This window comes from Squalius cephalus (assembly GCF_949319135.1).
Source record: "Squalius cephalus genome assembly, chromosome: 11".
Taxonomy (NCBI): Eukaryota; Metazoa; Chordata; class Actinopteri; order Cypriniformes; family Leuciscidae; genus Squalius; species Squalius cephalus.
In genome coordinates, this window is record NC_137132.1 from 22,712,562 (window position 1) to 22,730,008 (window position 17,447).

The window sequence follows — 17,447 nt, forward strand, 5'->3', positions numbered from 1 at the left end:
TTAGGGGTGAGCGGGGCACAACCTAACGCTTTTTGACTTTCTCAGTTTGTGCAAATCTACTTATGGTTCAGAGTATTTATTTTTTCCCCACATTAATTTCCCACATGTCTAGTACAATTATGTGTTTTTATTTTATTAATACAGTATATACTTTTTTCTTGATATAGCCCGAAAGAATGGAAGTGAAATGTGACAACATGCCCCATAGGTGGGGTACATTGTAACATGTGTGGGGCACATTGTAACATGACATATGGCAGCTTAAAATGTTATCTGATCTAATAAAAAAAATATACAAAACAAACTAAAATATTTTCTAAATAAAATACAATTAAAAAACTTTTTCATATAAAATAATGGCAATTTTTAATAATTAAATAGAAACTCATTTTTGAGTTTTGACTACGAACACATGAAAACACAGCTATACAACATAGTTCAAAACAAATAAATAATTAGTCATTTCTGGACATTGACTCTCAGTCTTTATTCACCTTTTCCTCACGTTTTCTCAATAAAATTAATAAAAGTATAGAATATAATAGCATATTTCTAATAGGGGCACATTGTAACGCAGTGTTACAACATGGCCCCGCCTGCACAACTGCGATTTAAACCCTGCTAGTGTCTTCTGCTAGTTAGCGAAGCATTAAAGAACTATCTCAACTGTTAAATAACATCTTGGAGATTAAAATAATATCAGATTTGTCTTATTTTAAATAAATACAAAAAATAGAGATGAAAAATTAACTTAAGTAAGAAATTTACTTTTGCTATGGTTTAATAAATGTCTATGGATATCTTCCAAAAAGAAAATAATTTTGGCGGATTTTTTTTTTCTATATAGTGTTGATATGGCAACTAGTAAATAAACAAAGTTCCGTCATCCAAGCATGTGCGGAAGTATTTAAAACAAGCGTGTTACAACTAACCCCGCGTTAGGTTGTGCCCCGCGCTCCCCTATATCACATCTGTGTCATATCTGTGTTTCTATAAATCACAGCAGAGCTTTGTTAACAGCCCAATGTAGAGAAGCTGCAGCATGTGTGACGCAACCATTCGGTAATAAAAAGACTCAAAGGGAGAGGTGTGTAGTTCTTTGAAAAGAGAATAAGACTCAGAAGGCTAGTCCATCAACATCCAACAAAAGATCAGATACTCATAGTCCCGCTGGTGGATTTCTGTCCACTTGGATTGAAAAGGGTTTTACAATGCCAGGAGCTTCACGGCAGGTGTGCCATGGGCATTGTTAGCTCGTGAGCAACTGTGCAGCAAGGAGAACACTAACTTTCCAACACAGAAATCTCAAAGGTCACCAACAAAATAAGATATTAATATAACCCACAAATAAATAAATAAATAAACACAGAAAGAAGAAGAATTTCCAGGAAAAACTGCCAGGGGAAAGGCCAGACTAGAAGGGTTATGATGGACGCATAATGATGAGCTTTGGCAAAGAAGGAGAAATTGAGCTGCCGAAAGAAGAAAGACTACTTTGAAGCAAACTTAGAAAGAATCGCTTTGATATTAAGGTACATCACATAAAAAGGAGGGGTCCTGTCATGTCCTGCCTTCGCATGTGCCAGCAAAAAACGAAATTATTCATAGAACATCAGTCCTTGAAGAGAAACTGAGGGAGGGAGTGAAAAATCTAAATAATAATTGAATAAAAATCATCATTTCAAAGACTTCCTCGTCTCCTCCCTTCAGTACAGGAAGGTCTGTGATCCAGGCCCAGCGAGTGGCAGACGAACAGCAGGACAGCAGCCCGTCTCACCGAGAGGCCCTGGACCGGAACCGAGGTGAGTTGTGGAATGGTGGTCAAGCTCAGCATGTGGATGGAATATTCATCCGTGTGATGAGAACTTGTGGAGGTCTGTCAGTGTAATCCTGCAAGTCTCATGCAGAGGTCTAACCCTTGTTTTTACAGTCTTTTCCATGCCAGTTTTGTTTTGGCCAGAGATGAACACTCCACTGCTTTACAGCAGAATTGAATTATGTTTGCATCACTGATCATTATTTACCCATTTATCATTGTAAAGCTGATTTGAAACAATCTGTATTGTGACCTTGACCCATTACCTTGGTGTTGCTAGCGCCATGCTCTACCAGTTGGGCTGCAGGAACAGATTTAGATTAAAATCTGATAAACATTCATTCCAGAATTGAGGAGTAACATTTGCCCTTAGGAACTGACTTTCAGAGTTTTTTTTTTTACATTAATAAGAATGATTTCTCCAAAGCATATAAAAACATTTTGTCCAAATAATTCAACCAATTCATAACTAGAAACTAAACTATTCTAGACTTAGAATAAAATATTATGAAATATATCAAAGATAACATAAAATGTTATGTTACATTATTACATGGCTTGGTTGAATTTTAATGTAGAATGCGGTCTGTTATTTCTTGATAACAGACCGCTGCGAAGTATAACACACCGTTGCCATGAAAAACAGAGCGTTGCTATGGACGCAGGATTCTAACCGTAGAGATGGAACAGACTATTTTCTTTAGCGGAAGCAATACAATCATTTTTAAATCAATAAACTCCTTTTTAAATCAATATTTTGTGTCAAATTATTGATTTATTTGGTGGGTAGCCATGTAATAAGCGGGATAATGTAGAGCGAGGTGGTTGTTATAGCGAATACAACCCCTTCAGGCTGATTCAAGACCTTGTCCCGATCAGCCTGTCGGGGTTGTATTCGCTATAACAACCGCCTCGCTCTACATTATACTTTAATAAATATACCTGGGGAAATATAACACTATGGGAAATTTTTGCTGCCATGCTTCAATGGCATTTTGGTTAATTTCTTTCCCTGATTCCCACACAAGCTCAATCTTTCACAAATTCATAAAATTGTGTTGTTCTTCAAAAATTCTTAAATTTGAGATACATATATCTGACAACCATATTATTGTTCAAAGGTTTGGGTAAATATGATTTTTTTTTTATGCTTTTGAAAGCAGTCACTTATGTTCACCAAGGCTGCATTTATTTTACCAAAAAAAAAAAAAAAAAAAAAAACCCAGTAAAAACTGTATATACTTTAAAATATTCCTAATTTAAAATAACTATTTCCCAATTGAATATATTTTAAAACATAATTTATTCCTGTAATGGCAAAGCTGAATTTTCAGCATCATTACTCCCCTGTCAGTGTCACATGATCCTTCAGAAATCATTCTAATATGCTGATTTGGTGTTCAAAAAAGATTACTTATTATTATCAATGTTTTGATCAATTTAATGTGTCCTTGGTGAATCTTCTTTCAAAAAAAGTAAAATCATACTGACCCCAAATTTTTGAACAGTAATGAATAGTAATGATTTGAAAATTAGAGCAGCATAGTTTGAAATCTATAGGGTTTAAAGTTTGTCGATCGTGTGTCTCCAATGACAGCTGAAATCTCCTGTCTGCATTTCGCATTGCTGGCACAGAGTAACACGTTTTTATGCAGTCTACAAATGCACAAATCAGAAGATCTTACCGCTGATTTGACTACAGTTAGTCTGCAAGGTTAGTGAAATTAAGGTACATCTGTCAAACAGAAAAACTTATCGGCTGATGCAGATAATTAAAAAATGTCAAATATTGGCAGATATATCGGCCTTGGCGACCACTAGTAATGAATGTACAGTCAGCTGGTAAATTAATACAAAATAAACCCTAACAGGGTGATCATAACAACAAAAAAAAGCTGAATGTAAACTTTGAATCTAAACTTTGATCTTTGACCCTTCCCATGTGAGGTTCCTGTTTATAGGGATTTAATGTTTTTTTCCTGCTGATTATGGAAACTCAACTTTGCCCTTAGGGGACCAGCAATGAAGAGATCTGTGGGAGGGTTTCTGACTTAAAACCAAGCTATGCCTTGATGCAAAGCAAAGTAGCCAAATCTGATGACATGAGGAGCAACATCTACAGAGGTTCAAAGAAACCAAAATAGTGATGTTATAAAGAGACTCCTATCAGCAAATTAGAGGTCACGGTTATTTCACACAACAAAAAGGCTTTTTTCTTCATAAAATCTTATCAGTAGTGCATGATGGGAAATTAGGTCTCTTAACATCACTTACTAACAAATGAGGTCTCGCCAAGGTAACCTCTACGTCTCAAGACCACCTCCAGAAACTTAGCCTCTTCATCAACCTGGTAGTACTCTTTCTCCAAGGATATCCATGCCCAGTTTAGCCGGAAATGTTGGTTCTTCAGCTTGTTGCCCCCTACAGAAAAACAGAAGAAACATATTGAACATACAATCAGCTAAAGATTAGTATCAAAGGTGTAGTAATGATTTGGAAAGGATCAATCTTACAGGGTATGAATTGTTTGCTGTGCACTGATTGAATTAATCCATGTACAAACGTACAAAAGTTAGACTCTATAAATTTTTGTTAGAAGCATTCAAAGGCTTTCTCTTTGAAGTAATAGCTTTAATATGGCCCTCTGAGGTTTAATGGAGCTGAATTCTCGAATTCATAAAGGGTACCTTATTCATCTCAACAATAACAGTGTGATATCAGTCAAAAATCTCTGATGCAGCGGTGAGGGAAAGTGCAGGTTTAATTGCTTCGTTTCTAATTAAAATAAAAAAGGTTTGTCTGTTTTCTATCTGTGTTAGTCTGTTTTATCGTCAGCGTTTGAAGTGAGATTCAAAGTGAGGGCTTGCTCCTGGAGGCCATCCCTACCAGTTACAATCTGTACGCAAAGACAGCCACACACACAGACATCAAACACACACAAATGTAGGAATGCAAATAATGGAAAAATGTAATATGTCTAGTCCATCTATATTAATTTAAATATGCATTATTCAGATACAATTATGTAAATACATTATATAAATATGTGGTCTGTACCTTGTCTGTAAGCTTTGGTTACCATTTTGTGCACAAATATTATAGAACATAACTACATATAATACATATACATACATACATGTATATGTATATATACAGTATGTGTCTAGTCAATCTACGTTAAATTAAATATTCATACTTCAGATAGAGTTAGAAATCAAATTTCTTCAGATAGAAATTTGTATTAAACAATTTGGTTTAATAAAATGTAAAAAAAAAATGTGTGGCTTTTTGTTCTTGTCTGTAAATTTTCATAACCATTTTGTGCACAAAATTTGGGACACAGTTATTATACAAAATAACTAAATTTTTGCATAAATAAATACATAAATATTATTATTATGTTTTTAATTAAAATTGTAATAACTAAGTTTTAAAACAGTGATTAAATATTGTTTACATTAACATTAATATTTAATGTCAAATCAACAGATGGCTAAAATTACTATTTTAAAGGGGGGAATAGATTTGCATTTAAAACTAGACATTTTTCATAGTAAGTTAATTTTATGTCACATAATAGTCTAACATACGTATATAAGAGACCTCATAAGAAAAACACTGTAGAAGGACACCAAAGTTACCATAATTGTGAAATGTGCCAAAAGTTATTTAATATAAGGACAAACCCTGATAAGTACCACCTAATGTTCTGTTTCAACAGGAAATGGAAAATTGTGAGTCTTACACACATACTGCACACACAAACAAAATTCTTCGTATAACAAAGAGAAAGATTGATCTGTCTGACAGACCCATCCAATCAGCATTTGGGATCGTTTGTCCAGTCCAGTCCAGCTGGCATGTTAAGAGAAAATAAGAGATAGAGAGGAAGTGAGCAAGGGAGAGAGAGAGACTTCAATCCATAGGTCTGTTCTGCTCTGGCTTCTTTGTACTGAGCTATCAGTGGACTGTGGTTTGTTTGCTTTTGGCAACACTACACAGGCCGTACCCACCATGCACACTCCTTTTCTCCTTCCTCCTCTGTTCAGTTGTCACGCTCTGCAAACCCGTCACGTCCCACTATCTCCGTTTCCCTTTCATGCAAAGGGCGAGACGCTCAAGTCTGGATGTTTTATAGTTAACGTAAATGTGCATGTGTGTAAAGCTTGCTAGTAGCACCTGTTAAGAGCTTTTCATGTATTTTTACACCTACAATTGTCAAAATAATCCCATCAATCCAAATATCTAGCATGGTCAATGAGGAAGGTTCACAATGTTAAACCAATACAGCACAGACACATAAAAATGTGTCACCTCTGATTATTCAAATACTAACCTTGACAAATATGGATCAACAACTAAAATACACTTTTCCAATGATTCGGGGCCCTATCTTGCACCCAGCGCAATTGACTTTGTACACTGATGCATGTAGGCTATCATTCTTATTTTGCACCTGACGCACAGCGGACTTTTCCCTCGTCAGACACACGTCGGTAAACTAGGGAATGAACTTGCGCTCCTGGGGGCGGTTCAGCGAAAAGAGGAGGCGTGTTCCGGCGCAAACATTCCCTGGTGCTATTTTGCAGTTTAGAAACCAATTCTGCCACAGACCAGGAAAAACCTAGTCTAAAGTCAGTGACGCATTATTCAGATGCTATTTTAAGGGCTCATGCTTGACCATAATGTAGCGTGTGCACAACGCGCATATACTTTGCTTCTCTCATCTACACAGATCCAGGCAGCAGTTCCCATTTTTGCAAACCATACCTAATTACAAGGAAAAATATTACCACACAAGGGAAATCATCCATGAAGTGTCCATGAAGATGTGAAACAATAGGCATAAATCTAGCTTACACATTTACCCAAATTATTATACGCCTGTTTAATCTAAGCTAATTTGGGTGTGTTTCTCCCATCCCCATACAATGTCACTTCTCTGTCTTTTACGGCCCTGACGAGAACGTCGGTCTCCTCGGCTGTGAACCGCTCCTGGCGTGCGCCTGGCAAATCCGCTGTTATAATAGCAATCCGCCATGGAACAAGCGCGCCTGCTCTTAAAGGGAATGTGAGATGTCGCTCTGATTGGTGTATTTCACGTTACGCCCAAACCACACCTATGAATAATGAAGCTACTTCAGACCAACCTATTTTAGATTTGCGTCGGGCGCAAGAGTCATTTATCCTGCCGGGATAATAGCAACAGCGCCCAAGACCCGCCCACAAAGTTACTTGCGTTTCGTGTTTGATACTTGTGTTTCAGATTGTTAAAATATGGCCCTCGGTTTCATTTGCAGGATTTGTGAGAGCTGCTTTTATGAAACATAACAAGCGAAGAAAGCGTCTTCAAACTGCAAGATGAAGCCCTGTCAGAGTAAAAAATTTAACCAACAATGACAGAAGATTCAGATCTGAGCATACCTGCCTCATCTTCAGTACCTGCCTCATCAAGTACCTGCCTCATCTTCAAAGTCCGACATTTTGCAGAATAATTGGCTGTGTCAACACGCTTTTGATGAAAGAGAATTCAAGATTTGCAGAATACAAAGATTTTTGGACTTCAACAAAGCCTGCTCTCTGTGACAAGCGAATAAACAGGATCCACTTTACTTTTGAGGAAAGAAGTGAGGTGAATTTTCATTCTCTTTCTAGAGATTTGGCCCCTAAAGACAACATACAGTAACTATGTCAAAGTAACAACTCTAAACGATTCTAATTCTCCTCAGTGCAAAAACTGAGAAATCAAAGGGACCTTCGGTTGCACAAAATGACCTCTGTATAAGAGTTTATTTTGTGTGTGGGTGAGATCACTTAGCAAGTTCATAAGCTATAGGAAGTTTATTTAGTTAAACATTCTATAGTTTCTGATAAAACAAGAAAATTCAACAATTTCATTCACTTGACCTTATCTGGTCAAGTGAAAAAAAACCCAAGTAAAAACCCTTCAAAGAGCATTTTGAAGAGTCAACCCGTACAACAGTCTTCCACATGTGTTTCCCACAGAAAGACCACATCAAGCTTTGATTTTAATGTGCATGCAATATGATAAGTTATGTTTAACTAACATATGATAGGCCTAGCATTGTTCTAGATCCGGCCCACAGTTCAGGTATTAGAGGTGAGGTTGTGTTTCAGCTGGATCAACCGACTTCAAAGAGTTCAAGGAAAACCTCAGTTAATCTATAACTGTAGGTTAAGATTGCTGAGCAGGGGTTTTGTTAACACTGATGTTTTCTCAAAGCCCCGCTTAGGTCACGTTCTAGTGCATTTTCAGAACCCCCTTTGAAAAGACAATGCTTTGAAAAACAACTTCAAAAATGTATTTTCCTCATTTCTTTGATGATATGCTGCTTGCTGCAAGCAATATGTTACGAAAACCAAACCATTAATGTAATTAATTATTTGTATTGTAAAACATAATTTTGTAAGCAAGCACATTCTACATCACCTCTTTAAAAACACATGGGCAATACGTGCTGAGATTGAAACTTTTTGCCTGTTATTCAGCATATTTTGGGGAATAAAATAAAATAAATTATCTAATGGTTTTGTTCAAGTTAAATATCAACCTGAGTATAGAGGATAATTTCGTATTGTGATGTACATGCAAGTTAAACGGATTATCGAAAAAGAAAAGAAGAGACTTGGTTCATCTATTTGTTGTTAACTGGAAGGAAGCAGATCTGAATGTGAGCCAGCAGTCAACATTTTTTAAAGTGTCTGGCATATGTCACCAGAAAGAAGTCTGTTGTTTCACTGGAAGATCGAGTTACAATATTTTATTTAAAAATGACTAAGTCTAAATGTAAAAAAATGCATAGAAGATCAATAAGATGCACAGGGTGAATTTCCATTTCACGGACCAGCCCATCATTTTATACATTACAGAAATGATGATGTCACTGATTAATGCTCTGGGCAGAGTTAATATAGATTTAGTAGTCACTACAGTACAAACATAGCATGTCCTGTCTCTCACCACAAGATAATAAGCATGACATCGGCTTTTGATGGACAGATTTGTTATGAATGAGACCGGAGGCTCCGCTCAGCCTGAGCCGTGCCAACTCTGTGCCCCCTGTCTCCTCCATAAGCACTGAGTCTGCAGACTAACCTTATTTGGTCACTGAGAGAGCGATCGAGGGGCCCACGGTGCCCACCATCATTCTCCCTCCATCAGACAAATCCGCCTGTTAGGCATCACTGCTAAACACTGACTTCTCAGCGCCTAAATTAAAGACCAGCTTGGAGCAAAATGGAAAGTCTGCATCTATAGTTATTGGATAAAAAAGTTTTTTTTATTTTTTATTTTTTACAAACATGAGGTTGATGGTTTTTTCACTACTTTTACTTATTTAGCTTTCTTTACTATTTTCACATGATTGCAAAAAGCTTTTCAAAGGTTTGGGGTTGATATGATTTTTTAAGGTTTTTAAAGAAGATTTAATCAGATTTGTAATCGGTTATAGTTATATTTAATTATATTTCAATTTGAAATAACAGTTTTCTAATTGAATATGTTTTAATATGTTTCCTGTGATGCAAAGCTGTATTTTCAGCATCATTACTCCTGTCTTCAGTGTCACGACTCACATGATCCTTCATAAATTATTATAATATAATGATTTGATGCTCATGAAACAGTTGTTATTATTATCAATGTTAAAAACAGTTGTGCTGCTTATTATTTTATTATAAATTGTGATGGTTCAAAAGAACAGCATTACTGTTAATCAATGTAATGCATCTAAGATGAATAAAAAAAAACATACTAACCCTAAACTTTTGAATGGTAGTATATATACAGGGTGCGATTTGCCGGGGGGGATGCGTGGGATTTCCCCCTTTCTGGTCAATGTATCCCTGCCTCTGATGAATTATTTTTATCCCCGGTGGGGATAAATTTATCCCCCCCTCAAAGTGATCAGTGCTACTACACTAGTGGCGAGGCGGATCACAAAACTTATCACGGATCCGTGGTTTGATTAAAATCCTTTTTATTTTAAAATGCGCTACTTTGACTGGCTCCGCAGCCTCTCTGTAACCACCACTCTGCAGACTTTCTCAATGTCCCGCCCACGGTGCTATATGATTGGTTACACCTCACGAGTAATAGCCTATCAACACTTGCGAGACGGTTGCAGGTCTTTTTTTACGCCGCATATGCACGATATTACTGAAGCGGGAATAAACATCACAATCTGATTATCTGTTTCTATGATGACAAGCAGAGTTAGTGCTGAAGTTGCTCATACGGTGTTTTACTCAATTGAGGCTAAACGCAAAGGTTTTTTGATTTTGATTATGACTTGAGTGTCTGGCGCGAGTGATTTCAATGTTAAGTCAATGCAAAGACGCGTTTACGCGCGTCTAGAGGTCCTGCGGCGCGAAGGCGTTTCGCGCGGCGCGGTAGACGCGAAGCCCGAATGAGGCGAATTGACTTTGTCGGCCCGGCCCGACACATTAACTGTATGTTATGAGCCCGAGCCCGATTTAAACCCAGGGGTGGCGCCAGGGAAGTTGAGATGAAGCAAAGATGAAGTTGACGATCGCCATCTCCGTAGTGAATGCGCATATATGGAGAAATGCATGGATTACATCAGAGTGTTGCCTATTTCTTTTCGTTTTGAATTGTTTCGTTTAAAGACATTTCAAGCTTTCTTTAGATATATTTCTTAATATTCTATTTGAGGCATACACTTAGTTTCGGTTAATTTATGATGAGATGCGCTCCAGTTAACGTGCAGTGCAAGTAACCGCGGCGGCGCCTCTGATTATAGCCTGATTATGTCTGCTATATTTGCTTCTTATTTATTAAATACATGCAATTCGTTGATGAAAAATGTATTAAAATTAAGATACAATTTATACAAAACGAAATTCACTTTAAAGAAAGGCTTTCTACAAAACAAAACTTAATGAAATTGTCAAAATCATGTCTAACCCACTCCAAGTCTCCCGATATACTGCACATCCTATCTTACTCGTGCTGTTCACTTTTCATAAATCAACATAGATGGAAAAAAATAACATTATAATATTTTAACAAATATGAAACTAAATGAGCTTATTTAATGGCTACAACACATATAGTAAGCTAGGCCTACAGACACTCTATTTGTACAAATTGCTTCACATTCATTTACTGCTTCTGAATTTTGCACACATAAGTTGAAATGCATTTGTTTGTGCATAGTAAAACATATCTGCAACATTTATCAAGTTCACGATGATTGTGCGTGCATTTATTATTTATTATCATAATGAATAATGCAACAAGGACAAATCATGTAAACTGCCTTGTTTGTATATTCAGAATGAAATGGATCGCAAATGGATCTGAAAGAAGAAACGTAAAAAATAAATAAAATAAAATAAAAATAAAACGTGAAAAATGATGAACACAGAAAATGAACAAGAATGAACTTTGGATGGCCTAGGAGGAGTAGCCCTAGTAGGCAACAACTCTAATTTAATTCAACAAGGTTTTAGAATATAGAATATTTTTTAAACAAAATAAATATTTTTAAAGATTATTATCCCGGGCCGGTGTGATGCGTGCGAGTGGAGGAGACGCTGAGCATGACACGTGACGTGTTGCATTTTGTAACACAAGTGCTGGATCAAGGGCCCGGCCCGGCCCGGTTCGGGTCAAGTTCGGGCTCGGGCAGAGAATCTAAGCTCTGATTTATCTGATCCTGTCCATTAGCTTTGATCCATGTACGGCTTTTCAGAATGTCACCAAGTACAAATATGTATGTAATTGTTCAGCCCGAAAACTCTAGCTAGCTAGCTGGGAACAATGAAAAGGGTCCAGACTCAGAGCAGCAAATGCAGTGAATGAAGTTCATGTTCTCATGATTTATTTTTATGAATAAAAATGTTTCAAAACATCCCCCCCTCTGTTTTTTTCACAAATCGCACCCTGTATATATATATATATAAAATAAAAAACAAGGGTCTTTTCCAGCAAGACAAATGTTTCAAGGAGACCCATTTTACAAACGCATAAAGAAAATGTCACTCTTTCACTCTCGTTCATTTTTTTTCTTCTTATTTTTGGTTCCACAGAGTTTTTGTCGAAACCATTCTGAAGCTCACTTCCTCGGTCACAAAAGCAGGATTCCCACGCACTCTTGAGAGGAGGAGCTGCCTGGAATTCACTGAAGTCAGCGCAGCTCATTTACGTGTGTCTCAAGGAGACTGGGAGTGAGAAATAAAGAGTGTTAGAGCCTAAAGGTCAAACTGAACCTTGGGAGTTGCACCATGCTCTAGTGACTTCCCTTGCAATCACTGCTGAGCTCAGTTCCCTCACACACCGGCTTAAGTCCCCTGCCAACCCAACCCCCCATACACACATACAGACAGAGGACTCTGAAAATACCTTGCTTGTCTTTTCATTGCAAAATGCCTTTCACTATGCACTTTTCCAAATGGAAAAAGGACAAGGTAAGAGGATGCAGAAGCTTCTAAGAGCACCAAATCCTGTGACAGTCCAGGATGACGGGGACTTCACGTTGTCAATAAAATTATATGGCCTTCCACCAAACCTGTCAGTGAAAGCTTCTCACCCATAAAGCCTGTCTGCATTTGTCTCTCACCTCTCAGCTTTCCGGAGATGTTGGTTGTGCAAGGTGTTTTAACATTCTTTGAACGTTTTAAAGTGCAATAGGCATTTCTTTCGTTTAGCACACCGCATTCGTATTGTGGTCTTCGCTGTGCACGCACTCTGCTATCACACTGGGCAGGGGGGTTTTATGAAGGTCACTCTATATGCCTGGAAAACACTGGCACACAAAAACTAAATCCTGTAATTTGGAGTCTAATCCTATTAGCACTAGTTCATTCACACAAGTTCATGCTAGACTCTGAACCAAAAGCACAAACCTGTGCCTCTCTCAGGTTTTTATATGAAAAACTAGATTTCAATATTATTATTATTTCAAAAAGTTATTTTGTAATAATAGTAATAATAATAATAAGAAGAAGAAGAAGAAGAAGAAGAAGAAGAAGAAGAAGAAATGTCTGAACAGCAAATCAGTATATTAGAATGATTTCCAAAGGATCATGTGACACTGAAGACTGGAGTAATGATTTGCCATCACAGGAATAAAATACAATTTGAAAAGATATATGAAAATAGAAAACAGTTATTTTAAATCATAATAATATTTCACAACTTTACTGTTTTACTGTATTTTTAATGAAATAAATCCAGCCTTGGTGAGCAGAAGAGACTTCTTTTATTACTCACCAAGCATCTTACCGACTCTATTTGAGACCGAGCTTTATTCATTAAACATTAAAGGAATAGTTCACTTCAAAATGAAAATTCTGTCATCATTTACTCACCCTCAAGTTGTTTCAACCCTGTATTAAGTTCTTTCTTGTGCTGAACACAAAGGAAGATGTTTTGAAGAATGTGGGTAACCAGACAGTTGATAGAACCCATTGACGTCCATCGTAGGAAAAAAATACGATGGACGTCAATGGGGTCCATCAACTGTTTGGTTACAACATTTTTCAAAATATCTTCTTTTGTGTTCAGCACAAGAAAGAACTTAATACAGGGTTGAAACAACTTGAGGGTGAGTAAATGATGACAGAATTTTCATTTTGAAGTGAACTACAGTATTCCTTTAAAACATGTAAACAAATTAAAAGCTATTTAAAGGTTCTCCTCATACAAAACTATAATCTAAGTGGAAGAAACGTTCTCTCTCCCTTCTCTGTGATCTCCTTTAAAGGCAGAGAAAGGCAGAATGTCATTCCAAAGCACCAAGGTCGGGTCTTATCCTTGACCGCTGCTCATTAAAAAAAAAGAGGATTAGAGCGCAGACTTGGATGGACACACGATTATTTAACAGTGCTTTCTTTCACTGCTTTTTGATTGAATGGCCTCCTCTGAAACAGTTTCTTGAGGATCAAGCAAGTGTTTGAATACAAGTAAGCGATAGTAGGTGTAATCCACAATATTGAGCCTGTTCTAATGTAAACTCTCCTCCCCCTAAAAAAAAGACCAACTACAACCATGGAGCAAGTCAATGTGAGAGTCTCTACTTTCTTCAGTTTCAGGATAGATAACATAACCTCTCCAGGATAATCCAAGCCTTTTCTTTTTCTATGGCAAGGAAAGAAATAGCAATTAATAGCACAAATACATTCCCAATCCCTGCGACTTTGAAAATTGGACATAATTGTATTCATAACTCGCTGTAATGCCACTGTGGATCCACTGATTGGCTAATGGAAAACTGCAGCAGAAATAGAACAAGGGAATTATCAGGCAGTCAGTAAAGGCGCTTCATGATGAGAGACTTGTTCATTTATGTCAGCTATTATATCCATTGGAAAGTCCTCTCCACCCACTGAGTGGTTTAATTACCACCTTTGTTGTGATGTTAAGATCAGGAAGTCATGGCGGCACTGGAAGCAACAACAAAGTCTTTTAGCATGGCAAAATCTCTAGTGTGAACACATAAAGGTCACTGACGATTAAATATTGAAAGTAGCAATTATGCACAGCCACTGAGCACTCAAACGGACATCTCTACTGAGGTGGGATTAATTAAACGTTTTCAGAAATGAGCTGATGCTGGCATGCCAAATGCACTTGTTTATCATGGACATTTTTGCAGGTTTGCATTTATGCATTTGGCAGACGCTTTTATCCAAAGCGACTTACATTGCATTTCAAGGTACACATTTACATTCTTACCAATTCTTGCTTTCCCTGAGAATCAAAGCCATGACCTTGGCATTGCAAGTGCCAACACTCTACTGTTTGAGCTACAGGAAAGTTACAGTTAGGTTGCCATTACTTTCTAGTCGATTAAGGAAGAGAGTGTCTGACTGAGTAGAGGCCACAGTTTTTTGTTTGTTTTTTCACATGCATATTTAATGGTGAGTTTATATGAGATATGTCATACCACAATAATAGATTGACATAGAAAAAATAAAGCAATTTGTGGTGCAGCATTCTCTTTGAAGAAAAACTCTCATTGACCTGAAGAGGAATCATAATCCTCTTGGAATACAAAGAAATTCAACACAATGCATTTTGGGAAATGTTTTCTTCCTTCTGATCCAAAAAAGTTATTTATTAAAAATAATAATAATTATAATAAGAATTATAATAAAATTATTATATTATATTATATATTTTATTATATTATATTTTATTATATTATATTGTTTGGGGTCAATTCATCAAAGAAAAAATAATTCTGAAAAAAATAATGTGTCACTGTTTCCAAAAAAAAAAAAAATTAACTATTTTCAATATTGATAATAATAATAAACGTTTCAAATCAGCATTTTAGAATGATTTCTGCTTTGCCATCACAGGAATAAATTAAATTTGAAAATATATTCAAATATAAAAGTAATTTTAAACTATAATAATTTCACAATATTACTGTTTTTACATTTTTAATGATTGTCACATTCACCGTCTGTCATCGTCCTGTCTGCACTACACTTCCCAGAATTCCCAGTCATCATCACCTGCACCTGGTCTTCATCATCATCATCATCTGCATCACCTGTGTTTAGTTATTAGCCATTGTTCTTCATCACCGTCACCTGTCTTCACTCGTTGTCATCTGTGTATTTAAGTTCCTGTCTTTCAGTCTTCTGGGTCGGTCAATGTTTATGTTAGGTTTATCTATGTTCTGAGCACACGCTCCCTTTTTGTTTGTATTTGTTTATATTGAGAATTAAAATCTTGGAATTCATCATCTTCGTGTTCGTCTCCTACTTCATCCACCCAGAAGCCTGACAGATTGACCGACCAAGGTAATGGATGAACACCTCAAATTCATCCTCGTGGCTCAGGAGAACCACGACATCCTGAGCTTTGCCAAGGAGTTTTGGCAGCTCGCCCTCTTAAGCTCTTTGAAGGACGAAACCCTCAGCACCCTGTTCTGGATCGGGGCCTCTTTCCATCGTCCTCTCAACCTCCCAGACACCACCGGACTGAGTTGGAAGGAGACGGTAACCCGGTGTCTGGAGAGTGTTGCGACCCGGTCCAGAACACCACCCAACCCAGCACTTCACGCCAGTCCAGCCGAGCCCGCACTTCACGCTAGATCTGCCGAGTCCAAAGCAGTATGCGCCGTGCCCGCCAAGCCAGAGACTGTCCGCCCAGTGTCTCCTGTTCCTGTCCTCAGCCAGAGTCCGGACGAGAAGGACTTAATTGACCTTTTTTCAGAGCCCTCTTCGCCGCTGGTCCTGCCCAGCTCAGAGCCCTCTTCGCCGCTGGTCCTGCCCAGCTCAGAGCCCTCTTCGCCGCTGGTCCTGCCCAGCTCAGAGCCCTCTTCGCCGCTGGTCCTGCCCAGCTCAGAGCCTTCTTCGCCGCTGGTCCTGCCCAGCTCAGAGCCTTCTTCGCCGCTGGTCCTGCCCAGCTCAGAGCCTTCGCCGCTGGTCCTGCCCAGCTCAGAGCCTTCTTCGCCACTGATCCTGCCCAGCTCAGAGCCTTCTTCGCCGCTGGTCCTGTCCAGCACAAAGCCATCTTCACCGCTGGTCCCGTCCAGCACAAAGCCCTCTTCACCGCTGGTTCCGTCCAGCTCAAAGCCCTCTTCACAGCTGGTTCCGTCCAGTTCAAAGCCCACTTCACAGCTGGTTCCGTCCAGCTTAAAGCCCTTTTCGCCGCTGGTCCCATCCAGCACAGAGCCTTCTTCACCGCTGGTCCCGTCCAGCCCAGAGCCTTCACCGCTGGTCCCGTCCAGCCCAGAGCCCTCTTCACCGCTGGTCCCGTCCAGCACCGAGCCTTCTTCACCGCTGGATCTGCCCAGCACAAAGCCCTCGTCGCTGGATCTGCCCAGCACCGAGCCCTCGTCGCTGGATCTGCCCAGCACCGAGCCCTCGTCGCTGGATCTGCCCAGCACCGAGCCCTCGTCGCTGGATCTGCCCAGCACCGAGCCCTCGTCGCTGGATCTGCCCAGCATCGAGCCCTCATCACTGCCCAGCACCGAGCCCTCTCTGGTACCCGGGACTTTTCCCAAGTATTTTTTTGGGGGGGGCCATAGGGCTCCGTCCTGGCCACTCGAGGGGCCATGGCCAACTGAGGGGTCCTCACCATTATGGCCACCTGAAGGGTCTTCTCCGCCGTGGCCACCTGAAGGGTCTTTTCCACCATGGCCACCTGAAGGGTCTTCTCCGCCATGGCCACCTGAAGGGTCTTCTCCGCCGTGGCCACCTGAAGGGTCTTCTCCGCCATGGCCACCTGAAGGGTCTTCTCCGCCATGGCCACCTGAAGGGTCTTCTCCGCCGTGGCCACCTGAAGGGTCTTCTCCGCCGTGGCCACCTGAAGGGTCTTCTCCGCCGTGGCCACCTGAAGGGTCTTCTCCGCCGTGGCCACCTGAAGGGTCTTCTCCGCCATGGCCACCTGAAGGGTCTTCTCCGCCGTGGCCACCTGAAGGGTCTTCTCCGCCGTGGCCACCTGAAGGGTCTTCTCCGCCGTGGCCACCTGAAGGGTCTTCTCCGCCATGGCCACCCGAAGGGTCCGGACCGCCATGGCCACCCGAAGGGTCCTCACTGCCGTGGTTGCCTGAGGGGACATCACCGCCCTGGCCACCCGAAGGGTCCGCTCCGCCGTGGCCGCCCGAGGGGTCCTCACCGCCGTGGC

General features: G+C 39.5%; 1 protein-coding gene and 1 long non-coding RNA gene across 2 annotated transcripts in view; one reads left to right on the forward strand and one right to left on the reverse strand.

Moving 5' to 3' along the window:
• LOC307166689 overlaps positions 1 to 17,447 on the forward strand; it is a 428,201-nt gene that overhangs the window by 81,295 nt on the left and 329,459 nt on the right. The window lies entirely within an intron of this gene.
• frem2b (FRAS1 related extracellular matrix 2b) overlaps positions 1 to 17,447 on the reverse strand; it is a 104,590-nt gene that overhangs the window by 56,057 nt on the left and 31,086 nt on the right. The window contains exon 3 of the mRNA XM_079885169.1: positions 4,091 to 4,237. Within this exon, the coding sequence (XP_079741295.1) occupies positions 4,091 to 4,237 (147 nt within the window). The remainder of the gene's footprint in view (positions 1 to 4,090; positions 4,238 to 17,447) is intronic.